Genomic DNA, 22815 nt, shown 5'->3' with positions numbered 1-22815 from the left:
AATCCATATGACAAGAGAGGCAAAGGAGAATGAAGATATATGGTTTAATTCATATTTCTGTTTTTATAAAAGGAAGCCAATTCTCAATTATTTTAGGTACGTTTCCTTCTTTTTTCTCTCTCTTTTTTAGCTTACAGCTGTATCTCTGCTTCTATTACATGAGTCTGGTATGTTTTTGTAGTAATCATCAATGCTATAAATACCAGTAAAAAAAGTAATATACCAAATGGAATGCAAACACTATGAGACTAATTTCCAGGGTGAATCAAATCTTAGAGTAGACAGTTCAGGTCATACTAGAATATTATTTGCAAATATTTCTCAGAGCTTTGTTCATGTATGACATTTGTACAACCTGTCACTCTCTCTATTGTGAATATAGATTCTATCTCTGCAACTTTTTTTTCAGGTGGAAGCCATTCCTGATAATGATGAATGAAATTTCTGTTGTTGGAACCCATGTCAACCAGTGGAGTTTCCCAGAAGCAAGGGCAATGATGAGTGTTCTTGGACCAAAGTAAATACTATCTACTATTATTACTGTAGACTGGTAGTTATATTAAATGTAAACATCACATTTACCTTAGAAAAGAACACTTAAGTGAGTGTACAGCTACAACTGACTGCTACAGCATTTCTGTGCTTTGATACCAGCACAGGTGGTCCAAGGTTTGTAAATTTGAAGGAGCACTGGCAACATGCAGTGGCTTGTATTCAGGTATCTGAGACAACAAGGTAGCAGGAACAAATCTTATGAGTTTCTCTACAGCACATTATCTATTTCTCCTCATTTTGATTTTGAAGTGGTGGTTATAAATTCTATTGCATTTACATTTCTTCTTTCATCTTGCCTCCACTACTGTGAAGCTAGTCTTAATTTATTGTAAACCTTACAGAAGAAGGCAACCTGTTAATTCATAACTTGACTCATTACCCATTCCTGATGGTCCTCCATGATGTGATTCACACAACACCCTGTGTGAATGAATAAATCAAAATATGCTTATTTTCTCCGCAGTATATTCTCTGTTTCTGATAATTTGCTTTAATATGTTTACTCTTTTCTGTCTCCCACACCTAATGTCTCTCTTTGCTAGAGACTTTATATACCTTCTAACTTTCTGTGTCTATTCTTCAGTATACTACTTGTATTCCGATTGTTCTGATATTTTTGTTTGTCTATTGATTGTCCTCCTTGTCAGTATACAGTGATATATTTACTTTGCCCAAGATACTTGTTTCTGTCTCCTTCTCTTGTCTTTCCCACTTTACTCTTGTTGTTTTGTTTCTATTTATTACATCTTGATGCATAATACAACATAACTGAACTACACTAGCAATGTGAACTCTGTTGCTAAATGGAGTCTGAATTACAAAACCATGACCACATGAACAGAAATTTAAAATGGAAATAAAATTAATTGCAACTGGGAGCTTCTTGTGATGTAATGTGATCAAAAACTTTTATTCATCCACTTGGCCCTAAATGATAAACAATTTATTTCAAAACATCTGGATTGTGTGTGTGTGAGTGTGTGTGTGTGTAAAAAAAAACGGAGAGTAGGTTCAGAATTTGAATGCATTAAGAATGTAGTGATACATCCAAAAATATAGAGGAAGAAGATGATTTTTTTTTTCTTTCTTTGAGGTAGAGATACTGAAAAGAATTTTTACAAAATAGCAGAGTCAAGTTTCATGTCTTAATTTATTTCCAGAGAGGATGCATTTGTGTTACTGACAAGAAACAAAATAAAAATAAATAAATAGGATGTATAAATCATTGTAAATAAAGCTACAGTAATTTCATTTTCCATTTTGTTGCAGGTACATTGATTACCAGAAACTTGGAGTCAAGATCTTCTCTCTAGCTGATTATGAGCAAGCAATAGCCGAAATGAAAAGTGGCACAATCTCAAAGGCAGTTTTCAAGATTTCACCATAAGTACTTTACAGCGCTGTTGTTTTTGCTACATTCTGATCTTGTAATTTTTTCAAAAAAATCCTGGTTACTGAATGCTTTATTTATTGTCTGTTTTGGCCACTACTGTGACTGAATCAAGATTCTGAACGCCACTACTCTCCAAGTTTGGGGAACTTCTCATGATATCAATTTAAAAACAGCAGGGATCAGCTGCACTATAGTTTGTTCATCATTCCATATGAAAAATCACAAAAAAATGATGTACTCATGATGAATAGTTACTCCAACAGAACTAGAAATTTTGTATGCTGTAGTGAACTGTTGATGAATAAAATATTGCTGTTCTTTTAATAAACATTTACTTACACTTGTGTTTTGGACATTTCTTTTTTGTTTCCCACCAATATGTCACATGTGCTGTGGCACATCATTCAAACACATATGGTTAAAAGGCTGATGACCATCTGTCAGTTTGGTAACATTGGATGTATAATCTGCCTGCATATCACAGATCCTTCTTATGCATCTTTGTATACATGCTAGTTACAACAATAAAAAGTACTTAGAATGAATGTAGGCAATCATAGAGATGATGTAAAATATTAGATATAGGCAAACTGAAAAGAAGCCTACATACCAGACATGGTATGCACCTAAATTGTGAAGGCAAAAAATTCTTGTGTGACAAAATATGAGAAATTATCAAAGAAAAAGACGACTTAAACAGAATTCTCAGTCACAAAGTAGACAATGATGTTTTTCTAGAGGAAAGTATAATAAATTAACCGTTGCATATCAGGATGTCCAGTATGTAACTAATAAAACAGAGCAGCTGAGTGTTTACCTAAATGAAACTAAGCCACACCTCTTCCTAGCGAGTGAATTGGGATGCAAGGAAGAGGAAGCATATGGTTACAGGCTAAAAAAATTACAAATTCATAAATTTGTACTGCAGAAAGACACACAAAAGTGGTGGGGTTGGCACGTTCCACATCCACGAGGATCTCCTCAACACGGATCTATGGAACGAAAAACTAATCTAATCTACTCTAATCTATAACTTTAAACAAGTGAACTCAGAACCTACAAGAGTCACTGCAAATACAAAGACATGTATTGACCATGTTCTCACAAATGTAGGAAAAGAGAAAGTAAATGTAAACACCTTAGAAAACTACATTTGTGATCACAGAGCCCTTACTATGGAAATTGATGTAGGAAACATAGATGTAACTGAAAGTGATACAGTTGTATGTAAAAGAAAATTTAATTATTCTAAATGTAAGAGGGCACTAGGGAATGAAAAATGGGAACCAGTGTACAATGCAACTGAAGTGAATGAAAAATGGGAATATTTCTATAAGTTATTCAGAAACACTTTAAATGAAACCTGTCCTTTAGTTAAAAAAGTAAATAAAGCTGTAAACCATAAAGCCGAGAATCTCCCTTCTGAAATTATTGAACTGAGGGAGAAAATGAAAGATTGCTATATACTTTTTAGAGATACTAAACTACAATATTTCTCAACAAAATATAAACTGCTCAGAAAAACATACAGTGTGTCCTTGACTAACCTAAAAGCACAGAAATATACCTCTGAAATAAGGAACTCTAGCTGTATCCGTAAAACTGCCTGAAAAACAATGCACAAAGAAAGTGGGAAACAGAATTCCTATGAACACAGCAACATAACATTAAAAGAAAATGGTGAAGAAATAAATGACCCAAAAGAAGTGTGTGAGAAATTTATATAAAAGTTCAGTACAGTTGGTACAAATGAAGTTCATGTCAAGCCATAAAATTTTAGTCTTGGAAAATCTAGCCAGTCCATTTCTATCCATGGCATTACTGAGAGGGATGTCCTAGCAATCATATCAGCACTTCAACCAAAAATGTCTTGTGGCTGGGATGACATTTCACCTAAACTGCTAAAGGAATGCAGGGATGAATTAGTGAAACCCCTGACTCACTTGATAAATACCTCCCTCAGACATGGAGTATTCCCTGACCTTTTGAAAATTACTGAAATTATACCAGTGCATAAAAAGGGATTAAAAACTGACACTAAAAACTACAGGCCAATATCATTAACCTCAGAACTAGGCTAATTGTTAGAGTAATACTAAATCAAGTTGAATCATATTTCACCAAACACATCTGTTAAACAACCTACAATATGTATTTAGAAAAGGGAGACCTACTAAAACAGCAGTAGCATCTTTTATACATGAAATATTAAATAAGCTGGACAAAAGTGACAAGGTAATAGGCACTTTCCTAGATATGAGTAAAGCCTTTGATACTGTGAATCATACCATTCTTCTGTGTAAGCTAGAAGAGTACGGGTTGAGAGGACTAGCCTTGAAACTACTTACCTCCTATTTGAAAGACAGGAAACAGTGTGTAAAGCTAACTTATCAAAATAATGAGCAGCTCCTAACAACCAAATCAAACTTCAGGACACTCCAATGTGGCGTGCCTCAAGGAAGCATACTAGGGCCTTTTCTGTTCCTTGTATATGTAAATAACTTATTTGAACCCCAAAATTGCATGGTAGTAAGCTATGCCGATGACATAACCTTCATCAGCTGTGGCAGTGATGTGCAGTCTGCAGCTAACAGTACCGAGACCAGTTTCAATCCTCTGTCTGCATACCTTACAGCAAACAAGCTTCTTGTAAATAAAGACAAAACGGTAATAATGAAGTTCATCCACAGTTATAATGCTGCCATAACTCATACTGTATTTACATCCCCATTGGGTCTTGCATATGCAAATTCACATAAATTTTTGGGCATCGTTGTTGATGAACACTTATCATGGAAAGACCATGTAGATAATATTTGCAAGAAAATCAGTAGAAATGTGTGTCTACTGAAACGGGTCTCAGCCTTCTTGGACCATGATACTTCAAGGCAAATATATTTTGGGTTAATTCATCCGCATCTTCAGTATGGTATTGAGATATGGGGTGGGGCATCAGCAGTTCATATAGATAGACTTTTTAGATTGCAAAAAAAGGCAATAAGAATGGTAGCCAAGGTAAAGAAGAGAGAGCCTTGTAGAGACACCTTTAGAAAATATAAAATTCTTACAGTGTACTCCATGTATATACTGCAGACAGTCATGTTCGTGAAACAAAATCCTTAATTCAATATGTTCACAACTATGATACATGGGGAAGGGAAAATTTTCATAGAATTGTGACCAATAAAAAGGCAACGGACCACAGCCCACACAGAATGGGAGAAATTTTCTACAATGCACTACCCTGTGAACTCAAGAAAGTAAATCTAAATATGATAAAGAGTAGACTGAAGCAATTATTAATAGAGAAGTGTTGTTACTCTATAGAGGACTTTAAGTTGTAGTGCCATCTTGGAAAACAGTGTATATAAACTATGTCTCCGATCTATCAGTGGTATGAAAGAATGTAATTATACACTGTATTATGTGTACTATTATAAATATAAGCTAAATTGTGTACACTATAAAGGAATCTACTTTTAGTGCCCTTTTGAAAAATAATGTGTACAGACATGTGTCTGATCCATATGTTGTTATGAAAGAATGCAAATATTTTACTGTATATGTATAATATAATCTAAATTTTCCTGACAGTGTCCAAAAACTTTTTGTTATATGGACAGAAAATAAATAAATAAATAAATGACACACTGCATCTCATAGCAAATACAAAATGCTGGTGATCTACAGGGTGTTTAAAAAATGACCGGTATATTTGAAACGGCAATAAAAACTAAACGAGCAGCGATAGAAATACACCGTTCGTTGCAATATGCTTGGGACAACAGTACATTTTCAGGTGGACAAACTTTCGAAATTACAGTAGTTACAATTTTCAACAACAGATGGCGCTGCAAGTGATGTGAAAGATATAGAAGACAACGCAGTCTGTGGGTGCGCCATTCTGTACGTCGTCTTTCTGCTGTAAGCGTGTGCTGTTCACAATGTGCAAGTGTGCTGTAGACAACATGGTTTATTCCTTAGAACAGAGGATTTTTCTGGTGTTGGAATTCCACCGCCTAGAACACAGTGTTGTTGCAACAAGACGAAGTTTTCAACGGAGGTTTAATGTAACCAAAGGACCGAAAAGCGATACAATAAAGGATCTGTTTGAAAAATTTCAACGGACTGGGAACGTGACGGATGAACATGCTGGAAAGGTAGGGCGACCGCGTACGGCAACCACAGAGGGCAACGCGCAGCTAGTGCAGCAGGTGATCCAACAGCGGCCTCGGGTTTCCGTTCGCCGTGTTGCAGCTGCGGTCCAAATGACGCCAACGTCCACGTATCGTCTCATGCGCCAGAGTTTACACCTCTATCCATACAAAATGCAAACGCGGCAACCCCTCAGCGCCGCTACCATTGCTGCACGAGAGACATTCGCTAACGATATAGTGCACAGGATTGATGACGGCGATATGCATGTGGGCAGCATTTGGTTTACTGACGAAGCTTATTTTTACCTGGACGGCTTTGTCAATAAACAGAACTGGCGCATATGGGGAACCGAAAAGCCCCATGTTGCAGTTCCATCGTCCCTGCATCCTCAAAAAGTACTGGTCTGGGCCGCCATTTCTTCCAAAGGAATCATTGGCCCATTTTTCAGATCCGAAACGATTACTGCATCACGCTATCTGGACATTCTTCGTGAATTTGTGGCGGTACAAACTGCCTTAGACGACACTGCGAACACCTTGTGGTTTATGCAAGATGGTGCCCGGCCACATCGCACGGCCGACGTCTTTAATTTCCTGAATGAATATTTCGATGATCGTGTGATTGCTTTGGGCTATCCGAAACATACAGGAGGCGGCGTGGATTGGCCTCCCTATTCGCCAGACATGAACCCCTGTGACTTCTTTCTGTGGGGACACTTGAAAGACCAGGTGTACCGCCACAATCCAGAAACAATTGAACAGCTGAAGCAGTACATCTCATCTGCATGTGAAGCCATTCCGCCAGACACGTTGTCAAAGGTTTCGGATAATTTCATTCAGAGACTACGCCATATTATTGCTACGCATGGTGGATATGTGGAAAATATCGTACTATAGAGTTTCCCAGACCGCAGCGCCATCTGTTGTTGAAAATTGTAACTACTGTAATTTCGAAAGTTTGTCTGCCTGAAAATGTACTGTTGTCCCAAGCATATTGCAAGAAACGGTGTATTTCTATCGCTGCTCGTGTAGTTTTTATTGCCGTTTCAAATATACTGGTCATTTTTGAAATACCCTGTATGTGCTATCCATTTGCTGCTCATCACTTTGTAATGTCAGTTGCAATCTGCCATTTTGATCATAAATTTTAATTATTTGTCTATTTTAAAAATGATGTAATGAGCATCTGATGACAAAATGACAGCACAGATCAGTATTTGCCCACTGTGGGTGGGAAAAGTGCCATTAACAAACCTCTTGCTGTACCAGAATCTGTTTGTAAATAAAAAATTCAGTGCTATACTCCATTATTAAGTTACTTTTAATTCAGAATTTTCCAAACATACAACTTGCCTCTTCATGCTCTTCTTTTACTTACTTCCCTCCCATTGAAGCTGATTATTTAGGTTTATGTGTAGAAGGATGAATCCAAACGTAAGTGGTATAAGACTGCCAGTGGAATAAGGCTTCACTTGGATGGGGGTACTTCCACAGTGGTGTTTCAGTTGGCACAACGAAGATACTGGAGGACTCAAGGCACTATGCTCCAAGACTGCCAGTCTCTCAGCTGCATTCACACAATTGGCTTCTGCAATGAGGGAACCATTGTTTAATTTAAAATTTGTGGCTGATGTGGATAAACTTCTGGTACTATGCAATAACAAATTTAAATGCTATTCAAAGAGAGCATGTCGTGAGGTAGGCGAGGAGGTAAATCTGTTACTTAAGTTATTATTATTAGTAAAAAAATACAAATAAAATATGCCATAAAACAAATATGTCCTGCATTCAATGCTTTGAAATCCATCTTATTTTTAATAGAGATCAAAGATTTAAAAGCACTCATTAAACAATAATATATTTAATAAAAGCACAACTACAATGGTTGTGTTTACATAATAATATGTAAATAAAATGTGCAGAAATTCAATTACGAATTTTACAAAAACACATACTTCAAATACACAAAAATATAAATGGAGCAATTATAGTAAATCCAGATTATTGTTGATGCAGTATTTCCACAACCATGGGAGGGAAGCGCAAGGTGTTAGAAAATAGTTGGCGAAATAATTCCTTTCTTCAGGCAGTACACTGTGGATTCAATTCAATGACTCACCTTGGCTGTATTCTGATGGTGGGAATTTCAGGGTTATTGCACTGTAGTTCACCACAACTGTATTGAATACCTTCATATTTATAAATGAAATTATGCAAAATGTACAAAGATTTTATTGTATTAACCATCCTTTCTGTTGTTTGAGAATGAATTGGACTCATCAGGACTTGGAACTTCTGTGTCACAATCTCACAGATTCTCTTCCTGTGCTTAATCTACAATTATAAATTCCCTTAACATTATCAAGAGCTCTTTGTGGGTAGGGTCGCATGAAATAGTGTGACAGTTGAAATGCTTCCTCTCCAATGAAGAAGTAAGGGAAGTCATACTATTCTTGTTGTATCGTGCTTTTGATACAACCGCAGAAGGAGATTTTACTCATCGCCACCTCAACTATTGATATTGCCCTGAGGGAACACTATGAGAGGAGAATGAGAACTCTGAAACACTGACAATGATCAGTGACAAGAAAACACACATTTATTGACAAATACTTAGCTTTGTACAAATCACCTCAGGCAGCAGATCCTGAAGTTCAACTACTATTCCAGATGTTACAGTTGGATAGTAAACAATTCTTATCCCACTAGAATGTTCACTGAAGACAGTCTGGAGTGGACTCACTAGAAGCAGATGATGCGGCACAAAGTACACAAGTAGAAGGTGGTCTCCATGGTAGTTGACTGACCTGGACCTGCCGGCTCTGCTGTGGCACTGGCATGTATCACTTCTATGGTGGCGCCACCACTGCAACTTCTTGATGCACCAACCAGCAGAGTCACCAATGCAACTTCTTGATGCACCAATCATTGGGCTATATGCTGTCTCTGGAGTGGACCTATTGGTCTGGTGGTGTGTGCTGTGCTTACAACAAATCTGCTGGCTGGTGTTGCATATGACTGTGGTGCAAACCAACAGCAAGGGAGAGGTCTGGGTGCAGGCACAGCAGATGGGGCAGAAACCAGAACTGAAGCCAGAGACAGGTTCCCACCCATACCCCAGCATTCACCTGAGCCCCACAGGGAATCCTGGCAAACTGCAGGGAGAGCAAATGCCTACATCCAGGGTGGGAGTCTCAAATGCTGGAGAATCCCCTTTGGAGAGGGGACATCCATGGCGGGTGTCTCAAATGCTGGAGAATCCCCTTTGGAGAGGGGCCTTCTAATTGTGTACTTTGTGCTGCATCGTCTGCTTATGGTGAGTCCACACCAGCCTGTCTTCAGTGCACATTCTAGTGGGACAAGAACTGTTTACAATGCAGCCTTAGCTTCTGGAATAGTAGTTGAACTTAAAGATCTGCTGCCTATGCCCATAAGTACAAAGTTCAGAGTTCGTCAGTAAATGTGTGTGTTCATGTCACTAGAAGGCAGGATGCTGAGGTGTCACCCACAGTGACATGGGCTGCTGTGATGATGGCACTGGGGATGAGGGCAGATCCACCTCCATCGGAAACACTTTGGGCTGATGTGCCATCTGGTCTGTGGTGGATAGCTGTGACTTTGGCTTACAGCTGTGTGCTGAATCTGTAAAACAAAATGCAGTGGCAGAATCAGGAAACCTCAGAGACCACAGCTGGTTCTGATGTCCTTTGTGCAGCGACCTGTAGGGGTTAGAACTCAAGAACATGTTGGTCCAAGGACACATGAATTGGTCCCCTGTTGCCAACACTGTCCAGGCCAGAAAATCCTGAGCAATACTGCATCATGGATCTGTAAATGAAAATCTTTGCACTGACCAGCACTCCTAGTTGGTGGGTGCAGCAGATGAAGCAGGGTTCAATACCAGTGGCTGTGCAGGAGTTTAGCCAGGGGAGGTCCATTTCGAGGCTTCATGTAGTAGTTGGACGGGAATCCTCCCATGAGGGAGTTCCATGGAATTTACTCATCTGTGCCTTGAATTTTCACACAAAACGTTCAGCTTCAACATTTGATTGTGGGTGGAACAGTGAAGTGGTCACATGTTCAATATCATTCGCCATGCAAAATTGTTGAAATTCCTGTGAGGTGAATTGTGGTCCATTATGAGACACTAAAACTTCCGGCAAGCCCTTAATGCAAAAAATTGAAGTAAGTGTTCTGACAGTACTGGCTGACATCACAGAATTCATGAGAACCACAAATGGAAAACGACTGAAGGATCCACTGCAATAAGCCATCGTTTGTTCCAGAAAGGACCTACAAAATCAATGTGGATGCATTTTCATGAACAGCTGGGACATGGCAGTCAAAAAAATGTTGAGATGGAGCTGTCTGTTGCTCCATGCAATCTGCACAGCTTGATGTCATATCTTCAATCTGGGCATCCACCACTGGCCAAGAACAATGGCGTTGAACAAGCTGCTTTGTCTTCACAACACTCCAATGTTCCAGATGCAGCAACCTTAAAAGAACCTGTTGAAGGGCACATGGGATGATGGCCTGGGCCTGCTCACTCTCGGGGTGTAACAGTAAAACACCATCCTGAAAAAGCTCGATGGTAAACGAAGGATTGACATAGGCCTACTTCCAGCTTAACAATGTCTTTCACTCTCCATTGCTACCCTGTGTGCATGTAATTCAGTACAGTGCTACATCCACAGCTGTTATGCAACAGAACCCCATGGGAAAACTGTGAACTGCAGAAAACTCCAGAGCATATGTCTGACAACATGATGCTTTGGAGGAGTCGAACTGATCATCCTTGTCCACCATTAACCTTGACAACACATCAGCGTTACAATGTTGAGCCATAGGGCGGTACAAGACTTAGTACTTGTAGTTCGACAACAGTAATGGCCATCATTGCAATTTCTGCACCTGCACCGTGTATGGCGGAACAAGTGGTGTAGCTTGTCTTAGATGGGCACTGTAACAAAATTTCGTGGGGCCCTTTTACCTGACTGTGGCGAAGCTCAAATGGAGGGTAAAGATTCTTCACAAAAGAAACAAAAACTCTCATTTTGAATAAAATAAATATTTATTGATTAAGTACAGGTTACATAGGTAAGTAATTATTTACAATTAGTACTTCTAGGAACCAAGTTAGCCAAACAATTAAAATATATACTTTTGTCGCCTTTTTTCGGCAAAATTCCTTATTAAATCATCCAAAGCTGAAGATGATTTTAGTTTTTCGAGATGTTCTGCCTCTACAGACAGCAATGACAAGTCTGAAAGCCGTTCTTGGCTCATAGAAATCCTAATATAGTTTTTATTCAGTTTCGATTTCGAAAAACTTTTTTAGCTGTTGCATTTGTTACAGGAAGGATAAAAAATAGGAAATATGCTATTATTACCTCCGGGTATTCATTGGACAAATATAATATACTAGGACTGACATATGATTACATTTTCACGCAATTTGGGTGAATAGATCCAGAGAAATCAGTACCCAGAACAACCACGGCATTGATATGCCTGGGCATTGAGTCAAACAGAGTTTGGATGGCGTGTATAGATGCAGCTGCCCATGCAGCTTCAACATGATACCACAGTTCATCAAGAGTAGTGACTGACGTATTGTGACGAGCCAGTTGCTCGGACACCATTGACCAGACGTTTTCAGTTGGTTAGACATCTGTAAAATGTGCTGGCCAGGGCAGCAGTCGAACATTTTCTGTATCCAGAAAGGCCTGTACAGGACCTCCAACACGTGGTCGTGCATTATCCTGCTGAAATGTAGGGTTTTGCAGGGATCGAATGAAGGGTAGAGCCACAGGTCGTAACACATCTGAAATGTAATGTCCACTGTTCAAAGAGCCATCAATGTGAACAAGAGGTAACCGAGACGTGTAACCAATGGCACCCCATCCCATCACACTGGGTGATACGCCAGTATGGCGATGACACATACATGCTTCCAATGTGCGTTCACTGCGATGGCGCCAAACACCGATGCGACCATCATGATGCTGTTGACAAAATCTGGATTTATCTGAAAAAATGACGTTTTGCCATTCGTGCACCCAGGTTCGTTGTCAAGTACACCATCACAGGCGCTCCTATCTGTGATGCAGCGTCAAGGGAACCGCAGCCATGGTCTCCGAGCTGATAGGCCGTGCTGCTGCAAACGTCGTAGAACTGTTTGTGCAGATTGTTGTTGTCTTGCGAACGTCCCCATCAGTTGACTGAGGGATCGAGACGTGGCTGCACTATCCGTTACAGCCATGCGGATAAGATGCCTGTCATCTCGACTGCTAGTGATACGAGGACGTTGGGATCCAGCACGGCATTCCGTATTACCCTCCTGAACCTACCGATTCCATATTCTGCTAACTGTCATTGGATCTCAACCAACGTCAGCAGCAACGTCGCGATACGATAAACCGCAATCACGATAGGCTACAATCCGACCTTTATCAAACTCGGAAACGTGATGGTATGCATTTCTCCTCCTTACACGAGGCATAACAACGTTTCACCAGGCAACGCCGGTCAACTGCTGTTTGTGTATGAGAAATCGGTTGGAAACTTTCCTCATGTCAGCACGTTGTAGGTATTGCCACTGGCGCCAACCTTGTGTGAATGCTCTGAAAAGCTAATCATTTGCATATCACAGCATCTTCTCCAAAAATGGTTCAAATGGTTCTGAGGACTACTCGACTTAACTTCTGAGGTCATCAGTCGCCTAGAACTTAGAACTATTTAAACCTAATTAACCGAAGGACATCACACACGTCCATGCCCGAGGTAGGATTCGAACCTGCGACCATAGCGGTCGCTCGGTTCCAGACTGTAGCGCCCTGTCGGTTAAATTTCGCGTCCGTTGCATGTCATCTTCGTGGTGTAGCAATTTTAATGGCAATTAGTGTACTTTTGCAATTTTTATTTATAGTCGATTTGGCCCATGTCTTTAAGACCATCTAATAGGGCATACCTTCTTAAGTGTAATTTTATGTTTTAGATATTTATCATCGCTCAGCATTGACCAGCGTTTTATACTATTGCCAAAAAGGTATATATTTTTCTCTAAGTATCGGAAAAAACTCAAACTTCAGGAACACGTTTCGCAGCATCATTTAAATGAAATTTGGTGCATGTGCCATACATTGAATATAATCGGCATTTGGCGCATGTTCTTTTAACGGCTTGTAATACTCCATATACACACGACATAACATTTGCTCCATCGTAACCCTGCCCTCTACATTTGGACAAATCAATTACTTATTCTTTCATATTATTAAAATTTGCAGTTTTAAGTCCTTCTGCACTACAGTCAGCTACAGTATTTCTTTAGGCACAGGATCATAATTTTCTGCTATCGAGACACATCGAAAAACTACAGAAGGTTGGTCAGTTTGTGATAAGTCTTGAGTTGTATCCAAAATAATCGCCAGAAATAGAGCTTTTTTAATTTCTAAAACATATTTTCTCTAACTGCGGTAGCAAGTAAATCAACAACCTCATTTTGATTCTTGGGGCTTAAGTAATTTATTTCACATTTTGGCTTTAAAAGAAGCTTTTTTTTAAAAAAAGGATCATAATTCGATAGTAAACGTAAAAGTGACATGAAATTTCCAGATTCAGAATTATGGCCTCTTAAAGATAAGTTGCATGAAGCTAAAGTAATTATAACATTAATAAAACGATGCAATACATCTCGCCGGAAAGTAATTTTACTGTTGATTTCAGTGAACTCTTGGTGTGTGTTGACGGTAGAACAATGTGCAGGTCGCCGTTATAAATATTTGCTAGTGAACAGAAAAAAATGAATTATGTTACTAGTTTTTTTATATAAACTTTAAGAAGAAACCACATTAGAAGAAATGGTATTTGAAGCACCAAAAATGAGGCAAACGCATTGAACCAGGTCATTTCTGCAGCCGACGAAACTGCATTGTGGAATCATACTTCCACTATAGTTGGCGGCTCGCGCATGCCCGCCCAGACGCGGGAGATTGCTGCGTTGCCAGTTGCACACGACGCACGCGCCAATAGAAGCAGCGCCATAGTATAGCATAGTTCGCAAGCTTACGTGTAGGGGGGAGCGCGCAGTTCATGAAATAAAGCCACCACGGCCGCATTAACCCTTTCGCTGCTACAAAGACGTGCTCCCTGCATTCCGCGCTGTGGGCGATTTTATCACTGCACTGCTCACCAAAACTATTTGGCTCAAAAATTAGATTTTTACCTATCTTCTTGACTGATACCTTCCCCCCATAAATGACTTAATTTTGTTTCGATGTTCAACGCAGTTATTATGCAGCATTAAATATAGTAAACCTTTGCACGAAATTTTGAAGAGTTTGCAGAGGTAAAAGTCCATAGAGTATACTTTCCGTATGGTCGATTTTAGTTGCCACAATGTTGAGAATGAAATGTGGACAAGATACCTATATATTTCATTTAATTTAAGTACCACATAAATGTCGTATGTAATATTGAGAAATATTCCACCTTTCGCGACTGTAACAAAAGTTTTACTTACACTGGGCACGTTTGGCTTTATTTTAAAGCACTTCAATCAATCAAAAGGAAGTAGACAAAATACATTAAACAAAACTGTGGACTTACAAAAACATTAGGACTTGAATATACCGTCTGTCAGTAAAGTGGTCAGAGCTATGTCAAATATAATTTTGTGTGTGGCACACACAAACAGCATTTATTTGCTAAAAGACTGATGAGCCAACACAAACGTTGAAAATTGTGCTACCGCAGCACAAAACTACGAAAGGTGACATGGCAATGGAGGACACAAAATACAGTCCTCTTATGATGCTTCAAAAGAGAGAAAAGCGTCTGGTCTAAATAAGTCGCTTATTACAGTTGCAGAAGAGGGATATATTTCAATACCATTGGTAAAACTGCGACTGTGGAACAAAAACAAGAAATAGAACATGAATACCATTGTGTATGTGCCATACCGTTCACCGATGGAAGTGCTTTAAAATAAAGCCAAACACGCCGTGTGTATATAAAACTTTTATTACAGTCGCGAAAGACGGAATATTTCTCAATATTACATACGACACCTATGTGGTACTTAAATTAAATGAGATATTGTTATACAGTAAATATTATATGAAATTTAGGTATCTTGTCCACATTTCATTCTCAACATTGTGGCAACTAAAATCGACCATACGGAAAGTATACGATATGGACTTTTACCTCTGCAAACTCTTCAAAATTTCGTGCAAAGGTTTACTACATTTAATGCTGCACATCAAAGCAAAATTAAGTCATTTATGGGGGGAAGGTATCAGGCAAGAAGACGTGTAAAAATCAAATTTTTTGGCCAAATAGTTTTTGTGAAATCGAATGATAAGTGTGTCAAAGCAGTGGGAACACCATGTGTCTGCACAGGCGAGAAGTGCAGTGATGACAAAATCGCGCACAGCGCGGAATGCGGGGAGCACGTGTCTGCAGCAGCGAAAAAGTTAATGAAGAGGCAAAGCACTAGAAATTTCATTCAAACGAATAAAATTCGTGAAGTAAGGCACTCCAATATTGGCTTTAAATAAAGAAAAATATTATGTATCGCACAAGGTTTGAACTCACAACCTTTCACTTGCAGTCCAACACCTTCACCGTTCCACTACCTCAGCTCGTCAAACGATGTTACTCCATAAGAATTATAACACCTCAAGCAACTACTTATAAACACTGTTGGTATGACTATGAATTACTCACGCTTCGTCGAAGTACAATAGGAAATAAACAATTACCGCTGTTCTTTATTGCGAAAAAGCAGTTCGTGAGATTGAAACAAACACCTTTCCTTGCTATCGCCTGAATTAGGAGTCTTATTGCTTGTTTGGTTTAATTAATTAATAGAATATGAAGCAATTGGTATAAAGAATGCTTTTTCCAAACTTTCTGTAAAAGAAAGTCTGCTATCAAGACATTGCTTTTGTTCTATTACTTTATTTATGACTGAACGTTTCTAAAACTGAAGACATTCGTCTGTGCTCTGCACTGCTGTCGAGATCTGGCAACGTCGTTCCCTGTTCATTGGCTGACTGTGTTTTGTGACGTCAGATGCGCAGAACGAACCTAAACTCGGCCGCCAAGATATATGACGCGCACTTTAGACGACTGAAGCCAAGACAAATATCGTCTTATAGACATTTCACGGAATATGTACTGTCACGAAATATGCTAAATACAGTATATAAAGATAGTGAGCACCTGGTAACCAATTATTAACCTGGTAACCAATTATTAAGGCGCATTAATATGCTGCTGTGAGTTTTCATGGTCAGATATACATTGTGTAAAACTGCTTCAAACTGAAACACCATGAACCCATGCGGAGGAGTATGATTTGCTTTGATCATCTGCAAACAATCAACAGAAGTGACAATATGGTTTGTTTAAAATATTAGAATAACATAGCCGTGGCCTTAAAATTTTTATATCAGTCTTATTGAAATATGAATAGTGATAGGCTGAAAAACATCGGTTTGTTTCTGGGTCCCTTGGAAACTGTCGTTATTGTTTAAATGGACCAAATTTATAAATTAATTTTTCGTTTGCATTCGGTAAGGCTGTTACCAAAATTTCCTCTGTCTGACGAATATATATTATGAAATTCCTCAGACTTATTAAGACCTTCGGTATGGGTTTCTTCTATTTCCCGAACTCTGGCAGGCAATGTGTTCCAGATGAATCTAAAAATAAAATGAAGTAAAATTAATATTGAGAATTTTTGGAAATTTTTCAAAACTGTAAGATTAAAAATGTTAGTTCAACAACCCTTTAATTCCTTTAATTAATCTTTAAACAAGGCTCGGCGAACCCAAAATGTTCCACAGCCTCTTGATGACGTGCAACGTCAAAGCGGGCCATATTTTAAAGGCTGTTCAGTCTTAAGATAGGTGCGGTATGGGGGGTTGCAAAGTGCAGACGGCGGATGAACAACGGTGAGGTGGAAGGAGTGAAATAAATAAACCTAATTTGCGCCATCTTATTCAGTGCAAGAAGAAGAAGAAGAAAAAAAAACATTTTCCTGTCGTGCCGCATGACTGCACATTCAACGAATATAAGTGATATTTCGTGGGAACACTTTCTTTGCAGAGTATTGATATTCGTATGTGTTGTATTTTTCTGCCAAAGAATATGACATTAAAGTAAGCCGATTCTGATATAGATACTTCATGAGTGAGAGAAGACAGACATTTAAAATACGGCACTTATTAAACTTATACGTGCCCTTGAGGCGTTGAAAAAGTAATAGATAATGTGGCTGGAAAAGTTTCCTCACCCATTTAGTAATATTAGAAATTCAACTTAGCGCCCAACAAAGCGATAACAACAATAAAACACACACGGCGAACCTGATATTGCAGCGCATCACGGACGAGATCCCTTTAGAACATAGGGGGATCGTCAAAATGTGAATAAAATATTGGAGTACAGGGCTTAATTTGGGCCAGAACACGCGGGAGAGGCGTTTCGGCACCACCGAAGGACGAGATTTTTGGAAACGAGTGGACCAAGTCCGCACGGGAGATTGAAAGTAGTACGCTTATTTTAAAAAGTAATGTAAAATAGAACTCACCACTGTGAAGGCACCGGTGAACGTAACAGTTATTGACCTGTGTGTTACGAAAGAGTATTGGCGATTTGCTTGCAATAAACATTCCACACGAATATCAGTTTGGAATAGCTGCAAAACTGCAATGCACGTTGATTGACCTCTGTATTTGTGCTGTCTCCATCTGTAATCCTCTGAGTTTAGTGTATATCGAGGGACATCTTTGTTCGCTCATTTTACAGTTTTGAGAACTGTTACTTAAGTACGTATACTGTTGTCTTGTCCTTTTTCATTATAAAATGTACCCGTCTTTTCTTTGGTGAGTTATTTTTTCATACTCTCAGTTCGTGGCAAATTATTGTTGTAATAAATACTATGTAAGCATATTGACCTATGTTTTCCAAGACGCATCAAGATTAGAAACAAATATTTGTAGCAGCTCTAAGACGTAATTAATGATCTTGAGGAGTATGTAACCAGCAAAGTCACCAAATCGAACACGCCATCCTGGAATTTATATCGTTAATTCAGACCTTTTTTTCTAACCTATAATCCATAAATTCGTCGATCTTACTCGAAAAATTCGATTATCGTTCTTAATTATAACGAATTTTCCATCGGGCCAGTTCTCCCAAGAAACCATTTTTTTTTCTATTGGAGGTATCAGTCCTTATTTTGTTCTCATTAAGCGTGACAAAGCGCAAATATCCACAAAACATACTTTTATAACCTTTGGTTACATGTGCCGTACACGCCGATAATCGCGGCTCTCGACCTATAATACGTTAGGAACTAGTCAACAATCGGTAGTAAGATCTGTATCTACATTTCTAGCATTCATTTCGGAAAAAATTAATGTAACATTGGAAGTTTCTGTTAAAATAAATTTAATTTCTTGGGACTGAAAAAGAGTTAGTAATTCGCCTTAACCGATAAAATTTACTTTTAGAATTAGTGTATTCCTGCCTGGATCAAATTATCTTTTTTTTATGTTAACCATGTGTTCGCCTTGAGCGATTTCACGCTAATGAGGTTAAACAGTAATGCCATACTATATTGATTAAAATTTTATTTTATTAAATGTGTACTTAATAAAATCTACATTGACTGATTTTATTTTTCATTCCCTTTCCACACCAGATGTGTTAGCTGGAAGATGTATCACCATCTTATTAATCGCTTACAATAAAATTTTTTATTTAATACACACTGCATGAAGTGCATAAAATTAAACATCCATGTACATACACTTAATGTGGGAAAACTTGTATATATAAAAGTACGCAAAGTATTTTCTTATAAAGATCAGTACTGTGTGCGTACAGATCTAACGAACGCGCTGCTCGCATGTATTTACCTACTGCAATTTGTTCGAATAAACAATAGACCTAGATACAACTTTTCACACGCACCTGCTCTCGAGCGACATGCATTGCATGTGCCTCTTAATCTAACCCTATGGTTTGTTAACATAATTCAAATAAAATTAGGTATGTTGTACATTTCCGCGATGATGTCTCAGCATATGATTGCTAAAAAAAAATTTCCTTTATAACTTCCTCCTTCTTCTGTTTATTTCTTCTTTTCATAGCTCCAATGGGGTAATCTCTTTTCTTTCACTCATTTTTTTCACAATTAAACTTATTAAATTTAAATTAAACTTATTAAACAACAAATAATCGCTAGATTTACAACGTTTGAATGTCATGAACCGCATGTACAGATTGAAATAAACGTTTATAGATATCTCATTCAACTGAAAAGGAGAAATGCCGTAATCGTTGTTTTCTTCTAACGTGCGCTTCGGGAAATCTGAGACGTCCAGAGTTGCCAACATTTGGACGCCCAGTTAATTAAGCGTTTAGGGTACGGCCTAAGATTTAAGCATTCACCTCGAGTGAGATTGTGGAAAACGTTTACGAATTTCTGCTAACACTTGTCAGGGCCCCTGTAGCCTGGGGCCCCCGTATCACTGATACTGCAGTACCTGCACCACTAGGCGTAACAGCTTGGTTGAGTAGAAGAGCGAAGTTAGTGGCTATCATCTGTGAACAAGTAGAACTTCCTTCCGTAGAGGTAATGATGACACATGGTTGCACCATAAATGCTCGCCAATGTTTCTTTTTCAGTCACTGCAATTTCCCTGATCCTTTGGCAGAAGTTTGGAGGCAAAAGCTGTTGGCTGAACCGTAGATCTGACATGATGTGACAGTATGGCACCTAGGCCAATAGAAGAAGCATTAACTGCCAACACCACTAGTTTAACCGGATCAAAAAGTACGAGGCACATGTTACTAAGTAGCACCCATTTCAGCTGATTAAAAACCAATTGACTTTCCTTGGTCTATGCAAACGGAACATCCTTCGCTATAACCCATGAAGTGGAGCTCCAACCTGATCAAGTAGCAGTCCAGTTTCCCTTACACTGCTTGCAGTTCTTTTAGATTTTTGAAGGCTCATAAATGAGTCTGAGTGGAGTGACTGTCCTGGACATTGAGGACATGTCCCAGATATTTCTATTTCTGTCTGGAAAAAAAGAGCACTTGTCTTTGCAACACGTGAGGCCTGCTGACAACTGTACTTGAAAAAGACACACGAGATTGGCTAAATATTCTTATGCAGGAAGGCCAAGCATAATTTGAGCAAGAAGGCACCTTGGCAGTCACTTGTTCAAAAAAGCATTGAAAGATCACTGATGCTGAGGCACTACCAAAGGGCAGATTTTGAAATTCAGATAGCCCGAGATGAGTGTTCATAACTAAAAATTTCTTTGAGTAGTCATTAAAAGACAATGGGAGGTAAATATCTGCCAAGTCTCCTCATTAAAAGACAATTGGAGGTAAGTATCTGACAAGTCTATCTTGGAAAAGTAACGACCCTTGCCTAATCTGTCAATCAGTTCCTCTGGACAGGGCACTGTCAGAGAGTTCACAGTTGACTTGAAATCAACACGCAGTCAAAGACATCCTGAAGGTTTGGGAAGGATGACTGATGGGAAAGACCACAGACTTGCACTGATTGGCTTGATGACCTCATCAGCTTGCCATTGCTATAATTGTTCAGTGATCTGTTCGCTAATGGCAATTGTCACTTACCTAGCTTGACAATACTTTGGTTATGCCTTGTCTTTGAGTGACACATGATCAAAAAAATTGTTCATATAACTGAGATCCTTACCAGGTAGGATTGACGGAGGACATCGAAAGGGTGCAAAAAAGGGCAGCTCGTTTTGTATTATCATGTAATAGGGGAGAGAGTGTGGCAGACATGATACGCGAATTGGGATGGAAGTCATTAAAAGCAAAGACGTTTTTCGTCGCGGTGAGATCTATTTACGAAATTTCAGTCACCAACTTTCTCTTCCAAATGCGAAAATATTTTGTTGAGCCCAACCTACATGGGTAGGAATGATCATCAAAATAAAATAAGAGAAATCAGAGCTCGAACAGAAAGGTTTAGGTGTTCGTTTTTCCCGCGCGCTGTTCGGGAGTGGAATGGTAGAGAGATAGTATGATTGTGGTTCGATGAATCCTCTGCCAAGCACTTAAATGTGAATTGCAGAGTAGTCATGTAGATGTAGATGAGACCATCACTAAAAAGTTCACAAAATTTGTCACACAGAGCTTGAAACTTTTGCAACACTGACTTGTGGATTGACGATCCAAAAATGCCAAAAGAATCTAAGTCAAAAATATTCTGCAAAGATTTGGCAGAAAGCACTGGGAATACAACTGTCTTTGATACACCTTGAAAAGCAGCTGGCATACTGAGAGTTCCCAGAAATGGAATTTTCTAACCAATATAAGCTGACAACACATGCCTAGCTGGACTCAGTACTGGTGAACCTAATTGGCTCAAATGGTCCTGAGCATTATGGGACTTAACATCTGAGGTCATCAGTCCCCTAGAACTGAGAACTACTTAAACCTTGCTAACCTAAGGACAGCACACACATCCATGCTTGAGGCAGGATTCGAACCTGCGACTGTATCGGTCACGCAGTTCCAGACTGAAGTGCCTAGAACTGCTCGGCCACACTGGCCGGCTTGAACCTAATTGTTCATAAGCAAGTTTGTTCAGAAGTGTAACTGAAGTATCAGTGTCCAGTTACAATTTGACATCTTTCTTAGCTACTGTCAAAGTAACAAACTCCCTGTCCCATCTACATCCCACATCTAAGAGAGAACTATCCTTCCTGCCTGTTGCTCTGAGCTACTACAATACATGACAGATGAAGTCGGCAAGATTTAGTTGTGGACTTGTGTTTGCATCAGCGTGACTTGTTTGGCACATGAAAATCACCTGCCTGGAGTTCACTAAGTTTTGTACACTCTTTGACATAAAACTTGACCGGCGGTCGGCCGCTTCAGAGGCTAAGTCCGCGCCGATCGTGACATGGGACAAAAAAACTGGCCAACTCGCTAATTCTCTAAGTCCGGTTATCTGCACAATCTGTAGACTGCGGCACTTCCTGGAGGAAAACTTGTCCCATGATAGAGAAACTCTAGGCTGATTACGCCTGTGGTCTAGCGGTAGCGAGCGTTGTTTCTGTTCATAATGTCAGTGGATCGAGAGCAGCTGGCATAAAATATTTTTATAGCCTCTTCTGTCTGAATGCTGAAGACGTGAATGGAATGGTAGCGCAGATTCAATCTATTTCGCTTTGTGACACACCGATATCAAAATTTTATCCAGTAACGATTTTGCGGCAGATTTCCTGCAGACTGTCCTCCTCTGGACGCCGTATGCGGCAAAGCTCCGGGATCCATTCGCTGGCTACTGGCAGCGGCCGTGGCGACAGCAGCGGCGCTGCACTCCCCCGTTCTTTATCGAAAGCGCCTGCTACCGCTCATCGCTTTTGATGATTTAAAACGCTTTATTATTAAATGTTGCTCCACAGAAAATTTCTACAATTTCCATTCACGCTCAAAAGCAACGGAGACAGACGCCCTGATTAGTAGGCGGGTATTATATTACATTAATCGGCAAGGGCTGAGTATGGCCCGAAATTAATTTTATAGACTGGGACGAAATGAAACCAGCTCACTACATTCGATGAATTTATAAATGCTTCATACCTCGTTTCTTTTCCTTTCAAACTCAATTATTTGTGCAACTTTTGGTCAATG

General features: G+C 39.2%; 1 protein-coding gene across 1 annotated transcript in view; it reads left to right on the top strand.

The window, feature by feature from the left end:
• LOC124776626 (D-arabinitol dehydrogenase 1-like) overlaps nucleotides 1-2294 on the top strand; it is a 67298-nt gene extending 65004 nt beyond the window's left edge. Inside the window, exons 6-7 of the mRNA XM_047251714.1 lie at nucleotides 410-517; nucleotides 1825-2294. Of these exons, the coding sequence (XP_047107670.1) occupies nucleotides 410-517; nucleotides 1825-1942 (226 nt within the window). The 3' untranslated portion in view covers nucleotides 1943-2294. The remainder of the gene's footprint in view (nucleotides 1-409; nucleotides 518-1824) is intronic.
• The last annotated feature ends 20521 nt before the right edge of the window (nucleotides 2295-22815 follow it).

The sequence above is a fragment of the Schistocerca piceifrons genome, chromosome 2 (assembly GCF_021461385.2).
Source record: "Schistocerca piceifrons isolate TAMUIC-IGC-003096 chromosome 2, iqSchPice1.1, whole genome shotgun sequence".
Taxonomy (NCBI): Eukaryota; Metazoa; Arthropoda; class Insecta; order Orthoptera; family Acrididae; genus Schistocerca; species Schistocerca piceifrons.
The sequence above is the reverse complement of the archived record's forward strand: the minus strand, read 5'-3'. Positions and strand labels throughout refer to the sequence as shown.